The sequence below is a fragment of the Atractosteus spatula genome, chromosome 5, assembly GCF_055471065.1.
Source record: "Atractosteus spatula isolate fAtrSpa1 chromosome 5, fAtrSpa1.hap1, whole genome shotgun sequence".
In the NCBI taxonomy this organism is placed as follows: Eukaryota; Metazoa; Chordata; class Actinopteri; order Semionotiformes; family Lepisosteidae; genus Atractosteus; species Atractosteus spatula.
The window spans coordinates 19,253,552-19,280,870 of NC_142710.1; the positions used below are offsets into that span (position 1 = coordinate 19,253,552).

The following is a 27,319-nucleotide window of genomic DNA, read 5'->3' on the forward strand; positions in this document are numbered from 1 at the left end:
ATGGTAAAATTCAGTATTTAATCCTCTACTATTTATGTTAGTATTTTACAGCTGTATGTTTTCTGGTGAGAAGTTTTGCTCAGGAGCTGGATAAAATCAGAGCTTCATTGGCAGTGATACTGAATAGTCTTAAAACTTTTCATTATATGCAAGCTCACAGTTTTTTATTTTGCAAACAATATTTAAATGTTTGCATGTTTTGTCAAATTTAGATAAAGTACAAATCTATCAAGTCAGACAGAGCTGCCTGTTAATCCAATTTATAGATGATAAAGAGGAGGCAAAACTGCTTCATGACACAGCAAACCTCCTAACTGACCTCCTGTTTCATGGCATGGTTCATCAAATCCAGCTACACACTCAGGTTTTCTCAATTTCCTTTAAAACAAAAAAACACACTGAGGAGCATCTCTGTGTAAAAATGGGATGAGATGTGCTCAGTCCCTGTGTTGACATCGGTACTCTTCTGTTCAGAGAATGCACAGTAGAACATGGCCACACTGGCATTCTACCATCAGAATCCCTGATTTGTATTTTTAGAGGCACGTAACAAGGGTAGTATGCATCTATTTGCATACAAAGCTATGGTTAACTGAAAAGTTTAACTGAGACTATATTGTGAAAAGGACAATGCTATGCTCATTCCCTAAGAATCAGGTACTCGTACACATGCTTTTGTCTCTGAATACTCTCCCAGTGCTTCCTTGCTGCTAGGATTATCATATACTTAATGGGTTGGAGTTACAAAGCTCAACATATGTATGTTTTGCAACTCGGCAATATTAAAGAGATTAGATCAACCCCCTATTCAAATGAGTGAACAGGTGTTACTGTACACAGAACACAACCTGTTATTCAAGTTGCTACGAATGTAGATTTTTTAAGGAAAAAAATAAGTTGAACACCAATTCTTTGAAGGCAATTTTATTTTAACGAACAACTCAGTGCATGTGTTTGACAGAACAGCTCAAAAACACCTTTTTTTACCCCAAAAAAAGTTTAATACATTCTTTGATCAGAGGTATTGTTAAAAAACAGGAGGGGGGGGGGGGCAAAAAGGAGAACATTTTTACATTTGTTAAGTGCAAATTAACCCACTCATTCACTTTACCTGAACAACACTTTTGAATGTAACTGAATCATTAAGTGCTTCATCTCATTTAAATTCGGCAGTGCTAAAAAAAAACAAAATTCAGACACAATCACATTGACTAAAATGCAAGTTTTTCATTTGTTTGGGATTGGAGATGCTTGCATTCAATCTCCCTGATCTCCCTACATCCAAGTGATTCTACTGCATTATGTCAAATTAAAAATTTGTGGTATTCCCTTAAGAGTGCAACTGAGACATAAAATTGTATTGCTCACCTTTAAAGGGTAATATAAAAAATTCTTAAAATGTAACTTTGAGATAAAATTGCCTAATAAGTAAGGTTAGGACTCCCTAGACAGCTGTGGAAAAGTATTGGGGAGGGGGTTACACCAAATAAAATTATTAGTGGTTTGTGATATGGATATGAAAACTATTGATATTTAAACAGTCAAGTATTCAGAATCCCTAAGAGGAAAAGGTGAATTTTAATCATTTAAAAATCAAAAGTGAACTTAATCATTTTAATAATAACCTCAACCTATTTATACACTTATAAAGTTAGAAGGATGTTCTATTCATACAGTTTGAACTGTGGAGCAGATTCATATTCTATATTGTGTTGATGTTTTCTGTAAAAGGAGACCATTCAGATTTATACATATTTTAGGAAATATGAAAAAAAATCAGTTTGCGTGGTTTTCTCCCAGTAAAAAGGGTAGCAGCAAACATTGCAAGGAAAAACCCTCCAATAAAGTCTTTACAATAATCAGTTCTAAAATCTGGAATGCCGGCTAAAATCCTCTAGACTAGGAATTCCACAGCACAAGCTACTAAATAAAGTAATGAGATAAAGCTTTATGATCAAGGTACAATTTAAGTGAAAAGGGGTTCAGTAGTATGATACTGAAGAGACAAGGATTCAAAAACACAATAACAAACACGCGTCAGCAAAGTTCAGGCTGAGGCACCTTTAGTTAATAATTTGTATCACTGTAACACGACCTTTTAATAACAATAGGGTTTTTTTATAGAGGGACATTTTGAGCAAAACTTCTAAAACTGCTTCAGGGCAGTGTGGCCAGTGAGAATGTGAACACCTCAAGCGTTCTGGTTCATGAGCTTCACCATCTCACTGTACATCAGCTGATTGGCATCCAGCCCCCAGATGAAGTCCAGGTGCTCCCAGTGGGAGATTTCTTTGTGGTACACCAGGTTGGAGATCTGGGTGAGGAGCAAAGCCACATCTTTGGGATCTGCCAGCCAGTCATGCCCTCCTGACCACAGGGCAGTGGGCACCTTCATGTCTCTGATGTGGTACTGCGGAGGAGTGGGCTGACAAATGGGAGACAAGTGAGGAGATGGTTCAGTTGCTTTGCAAGCAAGTACTGACATAAGAAAAAAATCTGTGGACCCTGTCTTAACACCTTTAAAACAAATAAAGTTATTTAATTAAGACCATTTCTGAAACTGACATTAATACCAAAGATGCACATTCTGATTCCGCAAGTTTTTTAATCTTCTTTCTCTACCAAAGGTAAGATGTGACAGTTCATTCAGAAGTATAACCATTATAAACATTCCTCATGCTGATAGCTGTTCGGAGCTGTAAATGAAGCACTCTCTGGTGACAGACTTGAGGACAAATCCTGAATGAACACTGTGATTATATACAATTTCCTTAGCTATGTGACTGAGGTACAAACTCTATTGGAACCGGATATTGGAGATCTCATATTTAATATTGTTATTCTAGAATAGAGCATCTCAGCAATAATTGAAGTGATTCTCCTTTAAGAATCAACAGGTTGGGCTTCTCACTGATTAAATTCACTCACAGTCCCAGGCAAAGTTAAATGAGTTACATCTCCAATAATCGTTCTTCTTTCTGGTCGCATTTAACTTTGTTTGGGATTTACACAGATTACAAGGATGTTCTGAGATGATTTGTCTGTATAGAATAACGTGATAAAATAGGAGTGAACTGAACTTGAGCAAGAAACCTTTAGGATTCTTACTCAACCTTCAGGGGATCAACCTTCAGTGTTCAACAGCAACTTGTCAATTATACTGTACCTGGGTAAGACCGTTGCCTCTGGAGATATAGTTTACTGACCTGCAAGGCTCATCTTTATTCCAAAATACTACAGACATACAGTGTGTGTTCTATAGTTTCTTAATTTATGGGAGTGAAATAGCATTTTTGTCAATCATTATAATGGTCACAGGTTAGAGATTAAGCTTCCAGTGACAAGTAACCCTAAGTACTTTGTCAGCGCTGTTTGCACTTTGAAGTGTGATCACTACAATTATAATCCCTTCAAGCGCTTCACATGACATTCTGAAAATACTGATACTGTGACATGTTCAGTGTGGAAATGGAGTCTTGGATTAAGGGCAGCACGTTGCCTTTTTTCAGCCACAGCAGCCCTGGCTGATTTAGAGATGAGCCGCAGCTGTGGGGGCTCTTTAAGACACACTGAGCACCTCCTCGGAGGGAAGAGCAGACCCCCATGGGGAGAACCTTCCAGTGACAGTCCCGGAGGGGACTGTGATGTGTTTTTCTTTCATTTTCTTTTCTTTTCTCCTGTCCCACCATGTACCCTCACCGGGGCAGGCTGAACCTCTTCTCCCCTGTCCTGCTGTCTATCCTCACTAGGACAGGTTGAGTTCTTTTTTTTTTGCCTTGCTCTCCTTTTCTTCAAGTTTGGCCATAAGTAAATAGGAATAGCTGCTAAATAGGATAAGGCTGTTCCAAGTGGTGCATTTTTCTCCCAGACTGGATCCTGTTAAATAGGGACAGTCCAGTCTGGATGCCGCTGTGCAGAGCAGTGTGCTTTTTCTTTTTTCCTTTTAGTTTTTTTCTTTTTGGATTTTGCTAGCCTCCCCTCCCCTTAAACGGGGCGTTGACTTTTACTGGTGTTGTCCGCGGCTCCTTCCATTCCCACACTGTTACAACACCCTCAACTTTCCAGACACTGACCCCATTTAAAGACCTACCTGGTTGTAATGTGCCATGTTTCCAGATGTGCCATAGTCAAAAGCCATCAGTTTCCTTGTCTTTATGAGCTATAAATACAAAAAGAACTGTCAGTTGTCTACATTTGTGTTCAGTTTAAACAGATGTCTCCTACTACAACTCATCACAGTAGCCTATGTGAGTGAAAGGAATAAATGTTTATTTATCATAGCTAAGGTGCAACCAAACTCATTCATAATCACAAAGTAAATTGTACTGTACTTGCAATTTCATCCAAGTCTTTGGACTTTGGACTGTGGACCTTCATACCTGTAACTGTGATTATATTAGGTAATTAAAACAGTTGAAGCTGTATTTATTTGACACGCCAATGATTAAGGAACGTTTACTAAACATGTATGATCTACTGCATATCTGGACAATCCTGCTGATTGGTAAATATAATATCACTTCAGTGCCAAGGTAAGTATCAGGGTTTGAATTACATTTATGTTTAAAGCTGTGTTTAATAATAGGGTTATCAACAAATTTCAGGCAGGTATCTCCCAAGCTCAACAGTCCAGGAGAGTTTGGAGGTCTGTTTAAATCAGAAAAACACAAGACCTGAGGAGAGGGTTAAACTGGCTCAATTATGAGTTAATCACACCATTTAACCCCTCCAGCACTTGCCAGAATCAGCTGATGATTTAAGGAGCCCTGCAAATGTTACTCTGAAGAACAGATGTGTGAGCCCTGGGTATAGCACGTTGCACTCCTGCTGAAGTTTCAGGTTGCTTGTTTCTCTGTTTATAATGATCTGTGGATTTATTTTTTATCTTAGAAAAAAATTGCCAACCACAGTTCATTAGCTCCCTAAAATAAAAAAAGGCATTCACAAATCTGATAATCATCTTAAAATCTGGAACACATTAAAGCAATAAAACATACATATCTAATAACACACTAAATATCTCCATGTGTGTACTGTAGGTTATAAAGACATAAATGCTGCGCTCCATTTAGAGTACACATTATCCTGCTGTATAAACAGTTAAAAAATTAACACTTTACCAACATTTTATGGTCATGTTCATATTACCAACCAAACTTTTGTTGTATGGTAGTTATGTGCTTTATATATATCCTTTCTTGTGAACAGTCTGCTTTGTTTTAGCAGAAAAAAAAAACACTGACCTGATTATAAAAATCTGTGCAACTGTCAAAGGTGAACTGTTCAGGAAGGAGCTCAGAACACAGTCTCGTAATTAGGGTCTTACACATGAAACTATGTTTAGTAAAATGTGCAGTTCAAAGTGTTCATTACTATGTTTCCAGCATCCATTACTTGGGACCACTCAGTCACCCCCAGCTGGGATTTGGTCTCTGTCTTTCTGAATTCAACATTGCTGAAATCCACTAAACTAAAAGATTAACTCACTCAGTAGGAGACTTCAACACCACTGGGAGTCCCAGAGGAGTGATGTCACCATAATAAAGTCATCTTACATTACAAGTCCTTTCTTTTTCAAGAGAACTGAATTCCCTTTGTTTCAATCGTTATATTTATTGTAAAACCTAAGTGACATAAACCATTTACTGCGTCAAGAGCGAAAAAAGTAACCAGTAGGCACAGAGATCTAAGGCAATATCACTGTCTTTTCTTTTCCCAGAGCCCAGGCATTCAGTAGGGGAGGTGAAAGTACAAAGTAAACTCCATCCTGAAGCCTGATTGATAAATATGACAGCGATCGGCATAACAAACATTTTCTTAATGGGTGGACAAAGCTCAAATCTGTGATGACAAACATTTAAAATCACTGAAAAGGTATTTTCATTAGAGAAGCATATTCAGAGGATGGAACAACAGTCTGTTCGGTTAACACTGCTACCTCATAGTTCTTGGGCCCTGGGCTTTATTCCGGAACAGGGTACCCTCTATGTGGAGTTTGCATGCTTTCTCAAAGTGCTGGGGTAGTTTGTGTCTCTAAATTGTCTGTGTGTGTGTCCTGCAAGGAACTAGTATCCCGTCCAGTGCCATGTGCTCCCACGACAGACTCTCGATTTCTGCATCCCTTACCAAGAATAAATGGCTTTCTGATGACAGATGTAAAAGTATGTATGTTTGTCTGTTTAAAATTGCTTTCAATATTTTTTCTTTACAAAACTGAAATATTTCTTCTAGGCAATTTTACTAAATTACCCCAAGGGTGGTTGAATACAAAACATGCCACTCCCATTTTAATTCTTAAAAATGCACAGCCAGTTCTAAAACACAAAGCCTGCAAGCTAGATTTGAGTGACTCATGATGGCAAGGTGCCTTACCTGTCTCCAGTGAAGCATGTTCTGTACGGAGGTCCCAGCAGGGCAGTGCGTGGTGTACACAGGAGTTCGAGACTAGAAACAATAGCAGGGCACTTTCTGACACTGAACTTTTTCAGAAATGTTTACAAAGCAAAAAAACAAGAATTGCTTAAACAAATAGTTTCTGAGTAAATGAAGAATAATGGCTCCATTTTAGATAAAAATGTCCAAAATCAATTAATATCCAGAGGTAGTAAAAACAGTTTACTGAAGAGATTGTTTTTGTACATTACGCCTCTGATGTTAGGCTAAACTTACCATGTTCAGGTTTTTCTCATCAAAACCACAGAGGACGAAGAAAATATTGCCACACAGTTCATCCAGTGGGACCTCGCTACAAAATTCAGTTGCAAACCATTTAATCAGAGAGCTCTGGGGGAAGAAATCCTTCCTTCCGAAGAGTTTCTGTGGATTTGAATTGGAGGTCTTGTTAAAGAGAATTCATAATGGACCGATTCAGGGGAAACTGCATCTTAATCATTTCTTGGCATGAGCCATATGCAGATAAATGCCACGCACGTTATTCAAATTCGCAAAGACTTCAAGCAGCTATCATGAAGCCAAAGAAAATGCCCTGCTTTTTAAATCTTCAAATGCCATTTTGTTTCTTGGGATTTCTTTTTGTATTACACATGCAATAAATTATGCATTTTAACAGCAAAACTTCCAAAAAATTAATTGTCACAAATTAAAATCTAAAATTTAATCTAAACCCATGCAATGCTGCTTCCTGCACGGCTTGCTTACCCAGATAAGGAATTCGGGAAATATGGAGATTTTGGTCAGGGGGCTGGTGGCAAAATCAACTGTACCCACTGGGGCCAGTGCAAAGAACGTCTTGATTTTGCTAGCCAGCTCAGGCATGGTGGAGAAAGCTATAAAACCTAAGACACATACAAAAACACACCAGTCACACTGCTGTTTCCCTCCTTCAGATGACATTTGCATTAAGCAGATACATATAATATACAGTGTATTACCTACATTTGTATACGTACCTAACTATAGAAAATGTACACATATATACATTAAATATTGTTCCTCAACGTGACTTCAGTTTAAATGTTAAGAAATATACAACACACAACTATATATAAAATATGTACTATCTCCTTCACTTTATTGTAAAAGTGACTTTTTAAATGAATGTAGTGATCCTGACTCTGAGATCTCTCTGGGATATTTAAAATAAAATGTGTCCAATGTAGTGTTTTGTTAAGACGTTCCAGTCACTCTTACCTATGGTAGTTCCCTGAGAATGGCCCACGTAGTAAATCTGTTCTTGGCCTGTGCTTTTTGTGATGAAATTAATCACTGCTGGAAGGTCTTTTTTTGCCATTTCATCAAAACTGCATTAAAAAAAGAAAAAAAAATTAAAGAGAAAGATTTGGAATAGCTTTTGCCACAGTGTTTCAAGACAAACACAGCAAAGAAAATGCACAACTTACAAGTATTTGTCATTGTTAGACTAGGGAGTGCAAAAGAGGAAATGATAACGAAAAATGCAAAATCCTTTTTTCATAAAGAGGCGGCCCACACAATGCTTTTTTTAACCACTGAGGGAAAGTATTTCTTCATTGCTTTTCTCAGCAGGCACTACAGTGTTCTGCTACAGGCTATGTTGTTATGGGCACTATCGTTGCTCTTTAGTGCAACACTTTATCCAGAAGCCATGTCACTCTGCAACTCACAACTGGCAACCCACTGAAGCTAAGCCTGGTCAGTACCTGGATGGGAGATCTCCTGGGAAAAACTAAGGTTGCTGCTGGAAAAGGTGTTAGTGGGGCCAGCAGGGGGCGCTCACCCTGCGGCCCATGTGGGTCCTAATGTCCCAGTATAGTGACGGGGACACTATACTGTAAACTGGTGCCGTCCTTCGGATGAGATGTAAAACTGAGGTCCTGACTCTCTGTGGTTATTAAAAATCCCAGGGTGTTTCTTGAAAAGAGTAGGGGTGTAACCCCGGCGTCCTGGCCAAATTTCCCATTGGCCCTTACCAATCATAGCCTCCTAATAATCCCCATCTATGAACTGGCTTCATTACTCTGTTCTCCTCCCCACTGATGGCTGATAAGTGGTGAGTGTTCTGGCGCACTATGGTGGATGCTGCACATTGGTGGTGGTGGAGGGGAGTCCCCTATTACCCGTAAAGCGCTTTGAGTGGAGTGTCCAGAAAAGCGCTATATAAGTGTATTACTACTTTACGGTCTGGACATGACAATGAGATGAACTGTACAGATCTAGACTAACATACTGACTTACATTTTACAGGTTTAATTTTAATAATGGCACGTCTCATTGCAAAGCTAACAAAGATCCTTCTTATATTTAACTAGACAGATATTTATTACACATGACATGTAACATAAGAGACGTTCTGTATTAAATATATACATGAGGTATTATCCGGGTTCACAGGGTACACCCTTACCAACAAGAATTTAATACAGTAAAAAAATCCAGCATTCAGGCCTGAAAGTGCAGATTGCACATATGATACAGAAATTGAATCTGCTGCTGGACCATTGCATTTGCCCATTCATTAGTCAAAGTGACTAAGCCTGAATTCATTCAGAAATGGACTCTGTGTGACAGATGGGCAAGTGTAACAACCACGAACAAGCAATGCCGGTTTGCCTCGATACCTAAATGCCCAAAAGGCATCCTGGTCCGGGCTGAGCGTCACATGTTTCCGGGACCAGGTGTTCCCCCGGCTGTTTCCAAGCCACACGTCATAGCCAGCGTCTGCCAGGATTAAGGCCAGGCTGCTGTTGGGCAGATTGGTGACCCAGTTGCTCCCAGCGGCCAGCAGGCCATGTTGAAGAAAGGCCACTTGCCTTGGTCCTGCAAGGAGACACAGGCTCTGATATGAAACATCACATAGTGGATGCATACCCACAGAACAGCAAATGAGGATTTCTTTTCGGGTGTCTTTACAAAAAATGTGTAGTAACCGTGACATCAACAAAAGGGATCCCACAGTATTTTTCTTGGACTATTTCTTTTAGGAGCTGGTTGTAAGGAGCACAAGAATGTAAGAACATTATAACACAAGAACGGTTACCGTTTAGCCTGTTTATTAGAACTACGGTTTATGAACCACAATATATAAATTAGAACGATGGACCATTAAAGTTCATAAAACATTCTGTTCCTAGATTTCTGTACAGGCACATGATGTTGACCCATTAGATTTAATTTCAGCCCTGGGCAAAGGACAACTGGAACAGAACTTATTAGTGATCTAGAAATGAGCCAAGCATTGACAATACACACATGCAATCTGTTTTTTTTTAGAAGGAAGAGACTTGAAAACATGTTCTCATCGCACTAAACCACATTTCATGCTCTCCTTTCTAGTTTTATGATTAACATACTGTATCACGTTTTAAGCTGAGAAGCCATGATGCTTCTTGTATCTGTTCACAGCTCCATGAAATATTAATCTATGTACTGTGCAAGGTCAGGTTCTTCTGACAGGCAATAATCAATAACAACAGCAGGCTTCAGAACACAGCACAAAATATCAATGAAACAGTTTCTATGGATTTAAACCTGTAAATTTACCCAGTCCTGTAGAAAAATAAGTAAACACAATTTTTCTTGGTACATTACATGTAATCTATATAACAGAACTGTTGCTCACAAGAACTGAAGAGAAGATTGCCTGAGGTTTCGTAGACCACTTCTGAGTGTACACACTACAGTATATTGCTTTCCTGGTATTTGTTCTCCAAGAGTTTAACTATTCACCACCAGAGGGAGTCGGCTGACCATGTAATTTTGACTATAATGTTTTAGGCCCGAGGAGTTCACAAATGTGCATTTCACAAAAGACCTCTCTTTCGTTTTCTTTTTTGGGATCTTTATCGCTGAGATCCGCCAGAAACAGGATATGCTCTCCACTTTTCAGCAACACAAACAGTACTGTAGCTGATATGATTGTTTAACTTCAAATCAACAATTCTCCTTACCAGCTTCCCCCACCTCGGTTTGTATCATTTGATGTAGTAAAATACACGGGTAAGGTTTTTGTGTAATTTACAAAACCCTTTCGTTGTCTATTAAATTAACAGGGTCTGTTATTCTGTTGTCCAGACATTTTGTGCACAGCTGACTTCTCTGGAGTTGCTGGAGACATGGGTGAGGCCACAGCAAGAATCGAATATTTTTTAAACCTTCATCTGCTGAAATCTGAGCCCCTTCTAATTGCAGCTCAAGGGAGTTCTGTAGAATGCATCTCATAAATTGTGACATGACAAAGGAGAAAAGCCCAGTGCTTGTGTACTACTGGAAACGAATACTGGAAGTATTTTCTCAGTGAACTCAAATATCACATCAAGAGATTGAAATGTGTTTAAAAACAGACAACTTGGTTTTTTCCCTACAAATCTCATTCACATGCATGACAACATGGATACAAATCAGGACATAAAAAACGGTGGATGCATGATATGGAAGTTTTTTTCTCACTACCTTGACATCAGGAATAACAAAGCATAACAAATCATAACAAAGCAGAAGTGTTATCTTAATTCTATCTTAACACTGTAAGATGTATTTGTAGTGGTAACGTCTTCAGCAATTTTAGTAAAAATCCGAAATAAACCCCCTGGAAAACATTTTTGATATTTTAAGATCTGAATCAGCGAAGTGTAATGAGAAATTGAAAACACAGTATGTGCTCTGATTAATTATCAGCACAAGCTATAAATTGCTGCCGCTCCTCCCAAAACAATTCGTTTGAACCCTGGGGAGGGGGCTGACACCTCTTGTATCTAATTAATGAATCTGATTAATGTAATTGTTATTTCCAGCTAAATGCATGTAGTGATAGACTTGTTGGTGCACAATTAAAATGAATATTCGTCACACTACCAGCACACTTCTAACCTATACAGTAGAAAGTGAAGCATAGAGAATCACCGGCAGCTCATTTCACACTCATTCAAATGCCCTGATGAAAGACTGGCATAGAGGGAAACAGTCTGATGGTTGTTTAGAATAACATTTTAGAATACATTTATGATCAATCTATCAACTTGTTTTCCAGATTAGAAGAATTAAGAAACTCCATAGATGTAGAGAAAAAAAAGAGAAAAACAAAATCCATCAGCCTTCTCTTGCATTTGTAAGGAAAACACTGACCATTATAATAAATCATGATTTTCTTAGTTAAACCCAAAAGATGATTTATTGCACCCTGTGTAAATAACTCCAGCTTCCCTTAACTTCATGAGAGGACACTTGAAAGAAGGAAAAGAGCTACATAAATACACCTACAGGAGAATTTATGCTAAGGCAACATACTCATACTTATCATTCGAGTTGGTTCTGTATAGTGTCTATACAACAGAGAGAGCTGGATGCAGGCAAGAGGCTTTGGAATATGCTTTTCATCATTTAGTTTCCCCAAATTAGATTAAAACCACTGTTTAATTACCACTTTACTCATTAAAGAAATATCAGAAGCAAAGAACAGGAAATTGGAAAAAACACATTAATGCTGATTTCTAGTAGCCTATGTAGGAGTGGATCCCCGTTTACCATTTGATATCTAAATCCGTGAATCAATGCTCGGGATTACTACCTGCGAGAGTCACAGATTACATTTCCTATTTGCTCTATCTTTTTAAATTCGCCCAGACAATGGGATTCAAAACCACTTGGATGGTTTCATCATAAGAAAAGCAGTTCTCATGCACCCTACAGGCAAGATCAGTCAGGACTGGTTGCTGTCATTGCTTATTTTAGGCGGCTATCCTGCTGCGCATTAGTGCTGCCATGTGGAGTGCTGGCAAGGGGCTTAAACTGGTGACATACATGTGGCAGACATCCAGATCCCCGTCATAATGTGGCTGGGGTGGTTACACTACATGAACAGGATGCTGGTTTACGCACAGTAAATCTGTATGGCTCCACACACGAGTTAAGAATGTGCCTGGCCACAGCTTCTCGCACTCCTACTCCTTGTGTTAGGTCTCCTTGCTTGTAAAATTCATGATAAAGGGAACAAGTCGCAAAGTGACCAAAAATAAATGGGTTATGAAACCGAAGACAAGTGTGCCGTTCATAGTTTTGCAGATAGATTTCTAGGAATGTAACAGGCTTGTGTGTCGTGTCGCATATTTCTCACTGGAGCTCACAACGGCCCTTAAAACTAAATCCAACTGGGTTTGGAGACTTTTTTTGCAGATTTTGATTTTACTCCCTTCGTGTGAGCATTGGTTAACAATTTGAAGAACTTGTGACAGAAAATGGGTTGTTATATTTGTGAGAGACCACATACTGTAAGTACACAACTGCAACTAAATACAGAATCAGTAATGCCGAATATAGTGACCTGTTAAGATTCACCCTACAATTCCAAAGACAAGGCGGAATTTTGATTGTGGTGCTTTATCATTACTGTGCTCTGTCAAGCAAGGCCTTTGTTGTAAGACCATATACAGTAGTTATCATCTCAAAGGACTGACAGTACTTGAATTTCAAGTGTAATTCATCAAGGTTTAAGAGAGGATTGTCTTTTTGCCAGCAGCCATATCACCCTGCAACTCACAACTGGCAACCCACTGAAGCTAAGCAGGTGTGAGCCTGGTCAGTACCTGGATGGGAGACCTCCTGGGAAAAACTAAGGTTGCTGCTGGAAGAGGTGTTAGTGGGGCCAGCAGGGGGCGCTCACCCTGCGGTCCATGTGGGTCCTAATGCCCCAGTATAGTGACGGGGACACTGTACTGTAAACAGGTGCCGTCCTTCGGATGAGACGTAAAACCGAGGTCCTGACTCTCTGTGGTCATTAAAAATCCCAGGGCATTTCTCGAAAAGAGTAGGGGTGTAGCCCCGGCATCCTGGCCAAATTTCCCATTGGCTCTTACCAATCATGGCCTCCTAATAATCCCCATCTATGAGTTGGCTTCATTACTCTGCTCTCCTCCCCACTGAGAGCTGATGTGTGGTGAGCGTTCTGGCGCACTATGGCTGCCGTCGCATCATCCAGGTGGATGCTGCACATTGGTGGTGGTGGAGAGGAGTCCCCATTACCTGTAAAGCGCTTTGAGTGGAGTGTCCAGAAAAGCGCTATATAAGTGTAAGCAATTATTAATTATTATTATTTTTAGTACTAGGGCTACAAGCAACTCACTTAAGAACCTACTTAACATCTCATTGTTTACTGTGTTCATACTTTTTGAACAAGCACGTATCGATACCTCACAGTAACAGAGATACTGTATGGCTTCCTTCCCTCTGTTGAGCTCACTAATGGTAAGAAGTCAGACATATATTTCTACCTCTCATCATCGGGTTTGTAGAGATTTAAATTTAGCTTAGAGTTTTGGTATTTTACAGTGTGAAGCATACTATGAGGAGCTGTAAAGCGCACATTCAGCATCTAATTTTAAAATGTTAGGAGTAATGAATACTCTCAGATGCTCCTACGCCAGAAGATGTTTCTCCAGCTACAGTATGACAGGAAATGCAAGTTTTCATTAAGGACTGAGTTATATTTATTTGGCCATGTTACTGTATGTTATCATTACAAACTGCTAAGGCAAGGCATGGTGCTTTAGAGTGAGTTTTGTCAAATTGAATACACTTCAATACTTCCAATTTTTTTTCAGAACCCAATACAAATTGCCAGTGTCATCACAAATTCAGCAACTTCAATTGCTTCCGATATATCTTAAACGTACAGTACCTGCTGCATTCTTCTTAATCCCATGTGGGATTCTGTTTACACTCAGGATATAGCCATCTTCAGTAATGACTTCGTACTCCTCCGCAGGATAACCCCAGTACGAAATGATCTGGCTCTACAGGAGAGAAAGAAACCAAGATAAATTATCTGTCCATGGCCCCTATCAGACTGTGGTGATGCAAACCGTAATGAAGATAAGCATAGTATTGGATACAGTATTTTTACATTTCTTAGGAAGACATTTTGTTTGATGTTGATGTAGGAAGTGTTCATTTATTTAATAAAAAAAATCAAGAATCTTTTAGCATCACTATAAAAACCAGAGCACATTTTATTAATTAAAATGGTATGTTGTCACACAGGGCTATTTTAAGGGATTTAAAGTCATAGTTTTTCAACAAGTAAGCAATGCAGAATCCATTAGAGAAAAAAAAAGAAGCCTCCCCAAATTCAGCTTGTCATTTCAAGCATCTCAGGGTTTTTTTTTTAAAACACAGAACTTGAAAGTTTTATCCCCCTTCCAGATATGCTATAAATCCTAATCAGAAACTTCAAAGAAAATGCGTGAGTGTGCTGGCTTCAGCCTTGACATGCAATCTGTCCATGAATTATTAAACACACGGTAGTTTCCCACTCCCTCTGGGCCTGCAGTCTGGATATTCTACTTTGGGCCACTTAAGGATAAACCCTGCTGTCGGTTCAACAAACATTAAGGAGAAAGAGAGAGAAAAAAACATCTTATTTCCATCCAGCTCTAATGTGACTCATTTGGTACAAAAATAGATAAAAAGTGTCACATAGAATAAATGTACCTTTGTGTGGCCATTTTACAGAAGGCCCAATTTACATATTTTGTTCACCTTGATGTGTTTTAGTTATTCTTATAACTTATTCTAATAAAATTATATTAATGCTAGTATAGCGCTATTAGAAGTTGCAGGAATAATATTAACAGGAAGCATAGTAGCGGTATTCGGTGGAATTCAAATAGTTTATGTCCGAGATTTTGATCACTGGGCTGAGTATTAATGTGACATGCGATGACTTAGGGTCTGATTTTTAAGACGAAACTTAGGACAAAAGGTTATTTGTGATACTTTGACTACAGTTTCAGCACCAGTGCTAGCAGCAACTGCACCACTCTTTAGGTGGGGACTTATTTATGTTTACATTTTAAAAGGGTAATCTCTGGAAGGCCTTCTCACAACTCAATGCTATATACAGCATATATATATTAATCTACATTGTAGATGAGCTTACTTCTGAGCAGGTACTGGAGCCTGCATTTTATGTAAACAGAAAACACATATAAAACACATTCAAGTCTGGTTAGAAGTCTTAACACTTAAGCTATTATTTAATGATTAGACCAGCAATGCAACTGAGAGCACAGACGGAACAAGAACCAGACGATACCAGGTTCTCCAAGAATTCAATTTTAACGTACCTGCAGCACTCATGGCACTCCATCACTGCTGCAGGCTTCGGAAGGCATTGTGTTGACAGTGTTGCACACAAGTCAATGTGCCCTTAATACTGGCATTTTCCTTCCCTAAACACTTTAGAGTGTCAATATCTCATGGCTGGCCAGTGAATTTCACCACTCACTCTGTAGCGAGATGTTCAACCACTCTTTAAACTGCATTCACACTGGGCTCTACTTTACAATGTGCGTGATGTTTTTGTCGACAGCCTGTTGCACCCAGGTTATCAAAACAAGGCCCCAGCCATCCAGGCACGCACTGTGAATGAACATGAAAACTTTGAAAAAAAAAATTCAGCTTTATTAAAGAAAGAGGAAGGAATTTGATAAACACAGTAGATCAGCGTTACGGCCTCTCCTGTAGACTTCTTCTTAGCTCTCTAGATCATTCATTTCCAACTACCTTCCATTTTTGACTACAAAATATAGAGAAGACTTTTCAAAAGCTCTGTTAATGCTGTCACATAGAACACAAATTAGACATGCATGCAAGAAGTAAGAAATTGAACAACAGGATATTGCTGATTATACACAGTACTCTTTTTAATATTTCACTTATGGACTGAAATGAGTGAAGTGTCAAACCCACATTGTTACAACACGGTAACCCAAGAGAAAATGTTCTTTTTATAATACAATTACTTCCTCTTCTTTTTTCAGCCCCCTCACCACGGGCTGATTTGTCTCATTGGAATGTCACAGCCTGCAAAAGAGCAAGATGTGGGCTAAAAAAGCAGAACTCCCCACGGTGTAGTTCCTGCCTTCAGCTTTCTTTCTAAAAGCTGCTATTTGCAGATGAAGGCCAAGGAAACAATGGCTCTTAAAAGCTGTTGCTAACATCAGAACAAACCGCTTATTTCTGGCCAGAGTGAAGAAACAGTTTATAAAGATATAAATTTATAAAGGAGTAGAAAGACTCCAAGTTTTGTTATGGGACCATACAGTAGGACTGGTACAGTATGACAGGGGTTAAAGCTTTGTGGCAGAACTCTTCCGCCTTGTGCAAAGCAGAAACATGTTTACCCACTGTGTAGGCGAGATCAGGATGACTGGCCTGTGGGACTGTAGCCTGCTCCTGGCACAGAATGACAGAAGCCCCAGATGAGATTTACTTGGAAGCTTTTGCATGGATCTGTAAAGAGGCATCCATACTGATCCATGCGTTAGTGGGCTTGGGGGGTCATAAGTCGCAAGGTCCTAACTTTTTGCACAGACAATATAAGTCTTCCACAGTACATGCAAGAAGTACTGTCTCCCACTCAAAGACAGAGATCCTTCTCTCAGAATCAAGATGCCCGTTACAGTTGATCCTCCCTCATCCAAATCGACCTCCTGGTACAATCCAGCTGTACAAATAATATACCACATTAAAGAGCACCAGGGTATCATAGCAATTCCATGATCTTCTCAGCCTCTCTGAGAAACAGAAACTACAGAGCACACTTACCTTACAGGACACCTATTTCCAGGGACAAACTACAGTCCCTACTTCCTGGATCACTTGCTTAAGCTGGACCTACTAGTAGGGATGTCATCTTCACGAACATAAAATTATGTATAGCATTTAATAAAAATTATCGAAAGTCATTTCCATTTGAATTTAATGCACATGGCTTCCACCTCAATGTGTCCCTTGCAATCTAAAGCACCACGCTATTTCACTTCCTGTAGCATCTGTGCCTCTCAAAATTAGTCTACTATACCACTACCGCCACAATGTTCACCCAGAAAATCAAACTTAAATAGAGATATTTCAACAGCCCTTTTAACCATTAATATGGAAGTCTATTGTCTGAGGTTCACACTGATTAAACCAAAACCAACTGAATATGTTCTTCATGGAGATGCAGATAACAGACAGTATAGTATATACAGTATATAATTACTATATATACACTGTAACTCTTCAAGATGTAATTTCAGAAAAACAAACATTCTTTTCTTTTTACATTGTAACTTTGGGTTCAAATCTGGTCTCAAAACAAACCAATAATAACAGTAATGCAGAATCCATCCTCTCTTATAATGGCACTTATGACACAACAGTAATATCCTTCTCTAAGAGTGAATAAAGTGTATTGACCTAAAGCAAATCTTGTCTTATTCCTACAGTATATTTAGGGCATTTGAATGCTTTACATACTAATAATAAAAAATGTACTCTAACCCATGTGTAATTAATGTAAACATTAATCTATTGTGTGTTTTTTATATAAAAGCTAAAGCTGTCCACTGAACCCTAAATGACACATATGTTGATAAATTACAAAGTTTAAACCGCAAGATTATCTTTTTAATATTTCAACTCTTAGCCAGATAGGACAACATTACATGAGAGACGGATTTATTTAGGCATTAAACCACAGAAATCTTAATCACAGCCTTGGTATTAAGGCAATACAACTTTAATAGTTAGCTACCTATTTGGCCACAATCATACAAAACCCCTCATATAAGACTTACAATAAAACAAGACGATTACTAGAATTACTGGGTAAATGCAAAGGGATCTAAACTGCAAAACTTTTTCAGAACATGCACAGTATGCCACACACAGCGGTTACATGAAATCACCACATCTAATCTTTTGTTCTTTCCCAATGTACATATTTTTAGATTTTACAAGGAAAAAGGCCGCTTTCACAATTCCTTCTCAAGCCCTGATGAGTACTCGAGGATGACAGGGCTCACGGATGTGCGGGGCCACTTACAATGTTCATGTTCACTTCGGGATCCAGTCCCCTTTGGCTCCTGCTGAAGACGTCCTCGCCTTGGACAGCCCCCAGAATGAAGAGGGCCACACTGAACAGCAACCACGCCATCTCCGGTCTGCAAAAGAGAGAGAAAGCCAGTTCATGAGCCAAGGCTTTTTTTTTTACTCTTGTTGTTACGATTGTTACGATTCTACACAGCAACAAAATGGCTCTTTAGAGACAATCCTCTCTCAGAACTTACCAAGTTAGGATAAATCTTGTCTGAAACCAGAATGCCACAAGGCTCCCATCTTAAAATGTTTACTGTTGCCCAAATTCAGGGCTGGTCTGGATTAATATACTGCAATGGGAACAGGTTCTGTGCCAGATTTGGAGACACCTCCTTCAAACAAAACAGAACAATTTCTTGATTTATTGTGCTCTTCTATTATGGCAGCTTAAGAAACAAAAAGGGGTGCCGTTTTCTGTCAACAATCTTATCATATAAGCAAATTAAAAAATACTTTTTTTCAGTATGTCTTGGCCAACATACATAATCACTGTTTAGAAAATGGGTTTTTAATTGAGAAATAAATAACAGCCCATATGAGAAATCCTTATCACAAATTAAATATGTATTGTAGTAAATTTCCATTTCACCCATTTCAAACTTTAATGTCCAACAATATTCCAAGATTTTCTGTATTACCATTAGGAGAAGTTAACTTTTTATTATTTTAACATACATGGACTGCTCCCCCACAATTAACACTGTGTATTTATGAAGGCAATGCATTGTATGTTATCACTACTTTTAAATTTGTAAGTTATATAAAGTTAGTAACCATCACCATGTACAGGCCTTGATACAATAAAAAACGAGACAAATCAAGTACGTTTTCTCATTTATGTTATTATTATGATTCACAATGTTTTATTCTTTTGATCTAATAACAACATACAGCCTAGATGCTCTTTATTAAACACGTTTATACTAAGTGATTTTCTACCTAACATTAAAACGGCTAGTTAAATAAGGCCCTGCGTAAATTTGCAAATGTCTTTAGCCGCAACTATCTATTAAATATTAGATATTAAATAGAAATATCTAAATTAATTCAACTATAGTAGTCGATTTGATCTAGAAAATGAGACCAGTCTATTTAATCCAGGTTTTAGCAAAATTGTAAAAGAGGTTATAACATTTGCAATCAGTGGAATAAACTAGTTACTCCCCAAAATATGTTTTATGTACATTAGCCAGCTAATGTTATATAAAAAAAAATCAACATTAATTTCATGTTAAACATACTTTATGGCTTTTAGAATTTAGGCTATAAAACACAATGAATAAGTTATTTTAAACAAATATTTGAGCTGCTGCAAAACCAGGAATTGGATACATACCTTATAAAAGGTTCAGTGATTAAATACTTTTAAAGCCTATGATCAACAGACTGAATCATCCAAAAAAAAGCTTAGAAATACATTTTCTTCGCCTACATGCTGTGGAAACACATGACCAGTTGCAGCACTGCAAGTCTTTCTTCTAAGGGTTTAGAAAAAATGCCCCTTTGTACATTTTAAAACTACCACCCTTCAGTTCTTTAGTTAATTTTGGCATTCAGACTCTCTCACATCAAAACACTGATGAGAGGAATTCACAAACAGAGGATATAGAAAGTATTGACTCCCATTTTATTTTGCCACATGTTGTTATGTTGTAACTAGAAATCTTGATAGACATATCCTTTCCCTTTGATCCTTACAACATCCAGTACAATTTTGATTTGTTTAAAAGTTTTGAGCTAAAAAAAAATTAGTTGAAAATAAAAACCCTAAAAATCATCATTAGAAAAGTCTTCACTTATTAAGCATTAAGACTCCTTAATAAGCTTGCCCCAACTAGATCCCCTCAGAATTTAAACAATATGTTGATTGGAACCCACCTGCAATTAAAGTACAGTAGTTAACAATTCAGATTGAATACACCTGTTTTGTAAGGTTAAATACACGTGTCTGTGTGATTTCACCCCATTGGATGTTGTATACAAAACAACAGAAGACAAAGGATCTTCCACAACAAATTAAGGAACAGGAATGTGGACAGACAAGTCAGGTGAGGGATATAAAGATGTCAAAGGAGTACTCCACGGTCCACTGTTTCTTCAATTGTCTCGGAGTGAAGGACGGACAAACCTTATCAGGATCTTTAACGGCAAAGCCGTCCTGCAAAATTCAGCAGCTGGGCAAGGGCCTTGATCAGAGAAGCTGTTAAGAGGCTGAAAACAACCCTCAGAGACTTACTGGGTCAATCGCAAACATTTTTCTAATTAGCAAGAACTACAGGGGCCTCTGAATCGGAACATTTCAATTAATCTTATTTGTAAGATAATACGTAATGTTAATATGTACAATTATTCCTTTGTCTCGTGCTTATATATAAACTGAATGTCACCGACAACTTCGTTACTTCTTTAAGAACGGCATACAGTATATGCTAAAACAGACATACGTAATATAATTGCTCACACCTGAAGAAGGCTCCACAGCCGAAACTTTGTGTTTCTTTCTTCTCTTTTCACCATGGAATGAACGTATTACTTGTTCCTTTGCGGCCTACGCATGCTGACGGAGCTCCCCACCCGAACTACGTAATAAAATAGTACGTAATAAAAGTGATAGTAATGCGTACAGTAGGTATGTTAGTTACAGGTATGTTGACTGACAAAGGCATGTACTTTACCACCCTTACATGAAGGAATAGAAATTACTTGGACATACAGTACTTATTCTCTTAACCCACAACTCCTGAATATCCCTACTTAAATTAACCATAAATGTTGAGTTGTATCGCAATAAAAATACAACAACTATTCCACTGACACCCAGATGTGACAGATTACATTTAAAGGCTTACCCCCAGGATATCTGAAGATTCACTAGTGCGTACTAAAGGATCCACATACAGCTACGAAATGATATATACATTAAAGTTCGTTATTAATAAATATGGGTTGACTGGAAACCAACTGTAGTTAAATATTACCATTTTCTACGCAACGGATGCTAAAGTCATTATGTAGTAATGATCTTATTTCCACGGGAAGGTTCTAATGTGATTCAGTGTTCCGCTTAGTGCCGTATTAGTACGGTCCTAAATTGCTGAAACCATGTGCTCTGGTGGTTTAAGCTAATCCCCTACTTCAGTAACCTCTAGGGGGCAGCAGATGTTACTATGGACTTGTTGCAATTGAGAACAGTTTCAGTACGGAGCTGGGGACTGAGACCGAGTTCGTTGCAATTGGTCTTAACCTTGCAAACCACGGGCTGAACACTAGTACGCTCCTTTCAGTTCACTGCAATTCACCCACAATGTCTCATAATGGAAACGGTGAATGAATCAACAATATATAGCTCAGGTACTCCATAAATCTGAGCTGCATGGTAGAGTGTGAGGAGGAAGCCATATTTGAAAAAAGCTCGCATGAAGTCCCGTCTTGAATACGCAAAAAGGTGTGTAGCAGCCTCTGAAACAATGTGGGGGGGGGAACCTTGTGGTCTGATCTGACAAAAATGGAATTATTTGGCCTTAATGCCAAGCATTAAGTCTGGTGAAAGAAGAACACTGCTCATCATTCACAAAACATCACTCCCACATTGAAACAGGGTGGCGGCAGCACTAATGTTGTGGGGCTGCTTTTTATTGGCAGGGACTGTTTACTTGTCACAAGCCAGGGCAGAATGGATGGAGCAGGATATAGGCAAGCGCAGTCTACAAAAGATGTCAGACTGGGACAGAGATTCATATTACAGCAGGACAATGACCCCAAATGCAAAGCAACTCAGTGACCCAGTCCAAGTCCAGACTTGATTCCCCTAGAACACCCGTGGCAGGCACTGAGGAATGCTGTACACCCCTGCTCCCTCAGTAACCCGCACCAGCTGGAGCAATTTTGCAAGGAAGAGTGGGTGAAAACTAAACCGGTAAGATGTGAAGAGCTGGTTTAAAACATACTGTTAAAGACTTGAGGCTGTAATTGCTGCAAAGGGGGAAGCAACTACATGTAAGTATTAAATGTCTAAAGTCTCAGGGGGCTGGCTACTTGCCCAAGCTGGATTTTTCAGTTTTCTATCTTTCAGATTTTTTAAAAATAAAACAATCATGCTCTGTTAAAATGTTAAGTATGTTTTTGTTAATTATAGAAAAAATACTATTCAAATGTGTTGCAATATGAGGTACAGAACCAAGGGGTTTCAACATAATGTACTGTATATATACCCAAAATGGGTGTAGAAATTATGACTTCTGCAATATTATTGTAAATTGTTATGATGCCATTTCTCACAATTACCCCTGATCTGCCATGTATTGGGGCTGCTGGTGCTTGATGGCTGCTGTCCGTCACCCAGCAGTGTGCTGGGCTTCAGTAGTGGATACATCCTGACCACTCCCAGACAAAGGGTTTTCAGGTGCCTTGGGATGAACAGCACTCTACAACTGCAAGAAATTACTTCATATTCTTCAACAGCTGTCTGTTTCTAAACTACTGCAATTTGATTATATACTGTGCTATACCAGGAATTATCAGTGCAGTGTGCAGGATTGTAATAAAATGATATGGTTATGAGTTTCACTGTTATATCATTTGTATTGTAAAGTATAGCTTAGTTCAAGTGCCAGTGTAAATAACATAATACAGATAGAACACACCTGATGTACAGATACATCAGGTGTGTTCTAGAAAAAATGATTTAAAACATGCAAATAAAAAACTAATTTCACATAAGACTAAGTTAACGGGGGGGTTCAGGTCCATAAGGGTTAAAATCCCACATAAAATCAATTACACTGATTAATGTGAGATGTTTATATAGTTGTGCTAAAAGCCTTTTTTACACTAAACGTTTGTTAATGTTGATCAATTTAATGTAAAATGTGGAGGGAAGACTTGTTAGTGGCGGGTGGCGATCAGGGTGGAAAATAAAGCATGAAAATACAGTCCTGCACATAAACACGTCAGGATACAAGCATCTTCATATTCTCATTCTACTAATTTAGGGTTTCAGACAGTTATTAACTGTAGACTGTTTTAAATTATAAAGTTTTGTGATTGTTTTTCAGGAATGACTTAGTTTAACTGACAGATTCTTCTAATCAAATTTTGATTCTACAATGATTTTATACAGTAGCTTACTTGACGCGTTTTATTGACTTTACAGTATAAAACAAGGTACAGACCTCGACAAAGCCATTTTATAAATTCATTTCCTAAGTGTGCGAAGAGATGAATGTTGGCCGGAAACATACTTAGAGATCACACACCTACAGTACCTGTGCGTCATTTAAGGGGCACAATTAATGCCAGTACATAAGATTCAGCTTATCCGTCCGTCAGTTCGTCAAGTTGTCTGTTACTGGCCATTGTCGAAGTGTGTTAAAGTGAGAAGTAATTCGTCTTAAATTAAGAAATGGTACAAAAATACTCAAATTGCGATTAAAGTGAAACCCGTTTTTACTGTAAGTTTCTTCTGTTGGGTTGGTGGTTTTGTCAAATTTTGCGTTCATTAGCTAATGTGGCTTATAAAAACAATGACAAAGCCTGCACTATCTTAAAATTGAGCTTTGACAAGGTTGTTTATAACCAACAATAGTAAAGTTATTTTCTGTACTCACCAAAATTATGCAGCAAGTTTCGGTTATGCAAGCTGGAATGGATACATTTAAATTAAAACAGTAAAACAGGAAGTATTTGAAAAAACTATTAAAAACTTTGTATATACAATAAAAAAGTGTAGTACACGACGGAAATACGTGCCAACCTACTTTATTTAGTAGACGTTATTTAACACAACTTCCACAAAACTCACTACAGCCTTAAATTCTGAAGCAGATGGGCATCAACTGACTGATGCGTAACATCATGTGAGCGAAGTCCTCGCCCACCAATCTTACATGCGCCTGCTTATTTTAAAGAGCTAGGGTAGGGGTTTTGTTTAGCTGTTCAGTTTGCACACTGGCTCCACATTAAAAACAATTTCAACAGCTCCACTGGTGTCACTGCCTCTTTACTCGGATGTTTAAACGAGACACGTGATACTAACAACTACACAATCCATATCTTGTGGTTTAAGTCCTGGCTTAGCCGATTGAGAAATTCACGTAGGTACAGTAGCTACATCAGCATGCGGGACTGCAAAGGAACAGGTAAAGGTGTATTCCATGCTGAAAAGAAAAGAAACAGTGTCTCGGCTGTGGTACCTTGTTCTACACCTGACGAAGGCTCCACCGCATTGTCACATTGTCTGTTGCCTTTTCAGCATGAAATAAACCTTTACCTGCTCCTTAGCTGATTAAGTATAACGTACAAGTGTTTACAGTACTTACATAAGAAGTGATTAAGTTTTGATTCTCGTGTACAAGCCCATACATCATTCATTTATTCAAAGAAAAATATTCTGTATACTATATGCCCAATAGGTATATAAAATATATAACCAGATTGGGTACGCAGTAAATTAAACATAAACAAAATTGACGTAGTGTTTTTTTTTCTTAAATCTAGCAAGTACTGAAACAATCTGCAATGTTAACTTTCTTGCAACACTTGTTTTATATGTTTTGTTTACTTTCACGCACTTCTTTAATTCCCTAGAAAATAATTTAAGACCGAAATCGTGAATTGTGTTCGGGAGTGGTGGGGTAATTGCTGCGATTCCTGCAGCAGACATTTCAATCCTGGGAACGTTTTGGTGGGCCAGCATTTGAATCGTTAGTAAGGTGGGAGTGTAGCTGTGACGCTGTACCCGGTGTTATGCCGAGTAGGCCTGGGAACTGAAAATCAGTTACAATATATCATTGAAATACTTATTTTTTTCTAATATACAATGTCGCGAGTGTTAATAGTCGGAGCAGGGCTGACGGGCAGTTTGTGTGCTTGCCTGTTGCGAAGAGAAATGGCCAATAGAGTTCACATTGTTGTCTGGGACAAAGCGAGAGGTGCAGGTTAGTTTTCTCATCGACTGAATCGATGTGTTCATGTTCAAGAGCAATACGAGGGTTGACCCGTTTTTACAATTTTGTAGTACACATTGTTACAATCAATCCACACTGTCTGCGTTTTCAGTTTTAGCATTTTTTTAAACAAAGGACTTTTGTCGATTACGTGCAGTGGCTTTTAAACATCTGTGTTTAATATATTTTCAGGCGAGTCTACTGCCGTTCCTTTCTATATATACACCACTCTGTTCACTGTATAGTGCCCGTAACAAACATGATTGGAATTTACTTTAACATGGAAAGTTAATGAAAGCTGATATCTGATAACAACGGGTCCACATTAAAATTATGAACAGGCCCCTTCCTAAGAGTACACTTTGCAATTTAATTTTTAATACTGGTTTAGACTAGTGTGGTGCTTAAAAAGACGTCTTCACGCGTGAAGGGATAATTCGTGACAATGTGAACGAGTATTCACACACCTTGCTTTGAGAAATACATGCTTTTAGCTAAAATTGAACTTTTTCGATTTGAAAGGAACTGACCTCTCATGATATATATATATAAAGTTAACACTTTTAACATCCAATACACTTCATGACGGTGGAGGATGCATGGACAAGTAATAAAAAATGCACTAATGAGATTTAAAACTTTAAATTTTCAATGGGAATTATGCAATCCTATGTAATTATGATGAAATCATAATGTAATAGGAGAAATCATACTTACGTCAAATTAGAACTGACACAAGCTGCAGTTGCGAAGCGCCTTGTGTTTATTTAAGGCGCGTCATTAAAATAATTAAGAATATTTTCGAATGAATAGAAAAGATCATTTGCAGAACACCGGTAAGAGCTTTTGGTGGTAATCTTCTGAAAGCATGTCCTCTTGGGCCAGCCTGTCCAGCGGGCTGTGTCGACTAGGAATACACAGGCAGGCCTGTGTGTTTATTTGCAGCCTTCTTGATGGACGGCAAGGTGGCACAGTGAAAAGTAGCTTCACAGCCTCGTAGTCTTGGATTCAATCCTGGCACCGTCTGCTTGGAATTTAGGTCTTCTGCCTGTACTTGACGTGGGTTTTCTCCTGGATCTCTGATTTCCTCTCACAGTACAGACGTGTACTGTGTTGTCCAGATTATTGGTACTGTTTATGTAATTAACCCCATGAGTGCAAGGAGCTGCACTTTGTGCTCTTTGCCTGCTGGATTAAGTTTTTCATCACCGAGACCACTCCTCTCGCATCGCTCTGCTCTGTGGATGCGTTTTAGCCCAAAGCTGAAGTTCAGGACTTCAGCTGGTTCACTTTGTCCTAATGTGTTGAAATGGCTAGAATGTTTACATTAATGATGTGCTGATCATTATTCTTAAAGTGAAGTTGATGCAATTAGAGGTAGATGAGTTTTAACTTAAGAATCTGAAGCATTAGGACATTTTTGTAGGTGTGTGCTAAATATGCTTAAGGTAAAAGTTTAGTGATGGTGAAAGTTTTTCGGTATTTCATTATTTTTGTTGTGTGATTTTAGTTATAGTGTATATTTGCAACCCTTCAACCTAAAAAAAACATGAGAAGTAACTTTTTGCACTAGGCTGGTGTTTAATTATTTGCTTGCAGAACAGATTTATTTATTTAGCTGCATTGTTCTGCTTTGATGTAAGAAGGTTGCTACCCTTGGGAACAGGCTTAAACCTTCAGAACATATTTCAGAACAGCTCTCTTTACTCGGCCTTAAGTGCTAGAAACTTAGTCTCTCAGTGTATGTCTGAATTTGTGTATTGAAGCATTAAGTTACATTCTTGCCTCTAGTTTGTTTGAAGTGTTTTGATCTTTTTAACTATTTCCTAAAACCAAACAGTTGATCTTTGAGAATGAAATGATGTGTTTTTGTAAAGCACAATAATAAATCCTTGTTGCACAATACAATGTGCAAAACAATCTTACAAAACTAAACAATTTTGCTTTACAAATAGTTGTGGTGTTTATTGTTGAATTATAATTCAGAAGCTTTATTCGTGTAGTGTATTTTTTACAAACAT

At 38.3% G+C, this 27,319-nt stretch overlaps 2 protein-coding genes across 7 annotated transcripts in view; one reads left to right on the forward strand and one right to left on the reverse strand.

Annotated features, from left to right (window-relative positions):
- Window positions 1-908: 908 nt before the first annotated feature.
- lipf (lipase F, gastric type) lies at window positions 909-26,557 on the reverse strand. 5 transcript variants are annotated; one of them, XM_088916391.1, is made up of 11 exons: window positions 24,111-24,241; window positions 23,961-23,992; window positions 18,302-18,419; window positions 14,108-14,222; window positions 9,057-9,255; window positions 7,651-7,760; window positions 7,159-7,295; window positions 6,670-6,816; window positions 6,373-6,444; window positions 4,091-4,159; window positions 909-2,425 (listed from the first exon to the last, which is right to left on the reverse strand). In XM_088916391.1, the coding sequence occupies exons 3-11, from the start codon at window positions 18,410-18,412 to the stop codon at window positions 2,192-2,194; spliced, it is 1,194 nt and encodes a 397-aa protein (XP_088772517.1). In that variant the 5' UTR covers window positions 18,413-18,419; window positions 23,961-23,992; window positions 24,111-24,241; the 3' UTR covers window positions 909-2,191. The 5 variants fall into 5 exon arrangements, with proteins under 5 accessions (XP_088772517.1, XP_088772518.1, XP_088772516.1 ...); XM_088916392.1 differs by lacking the exons at window positions 23,961-23,992; window positions 24,111-24,241 and adding an exon at window positions 26,016-26,557; XM_088916390.1 differs by having other exon boundaries at window positions 23,961-24,211.
- The window catches only part of rnls (renalase, FAD-dependent amine oxidase), a 49,151-nt gene continuing 46,896 nt past the window's right edge, over window positions 25,065-27,319 (forward strand). For both annotated transcript variants that reach the window (XM_088916395.1, XM_088916396.1), the window contains exon 1: window positions 25,065-25,289. In XM_088916395.1, the coding sequence (XP_088772521.1) occupies window positions 25,172-25,289 (118 nt within the window). In that variant the 5' untranslated portion in view covers window positions 25,065-25,171. The remainder of the gene's footprint in view (window positions 25,290-27,319) is intronic.

Bases quoted from the DNA above. Each gene is read 5' to 3' on its own strand.
- lipf (XM_088916392.1), bottom strand. From the start codon at position 18,412: ATGGCGTGGTTGCTGTTCAGTGTGGCCCTCTTCATTCTGGGGGCTGTC. The intron at 7,761-9,056 runs GTATCGAGGCAA...TTTTTAATGCAG, and splicing joins GATGCCTTTTGGGCATTTAG to TTTTGATGAAATGGCAAAAA. The intron at 6,817-7,158 runs GTAAGCAAGCCG...TCAAATCCACAG, and splicing joins TTCCCGAATTCCTTATCTGG to AAACTCTTCGGAAGGAAGGA.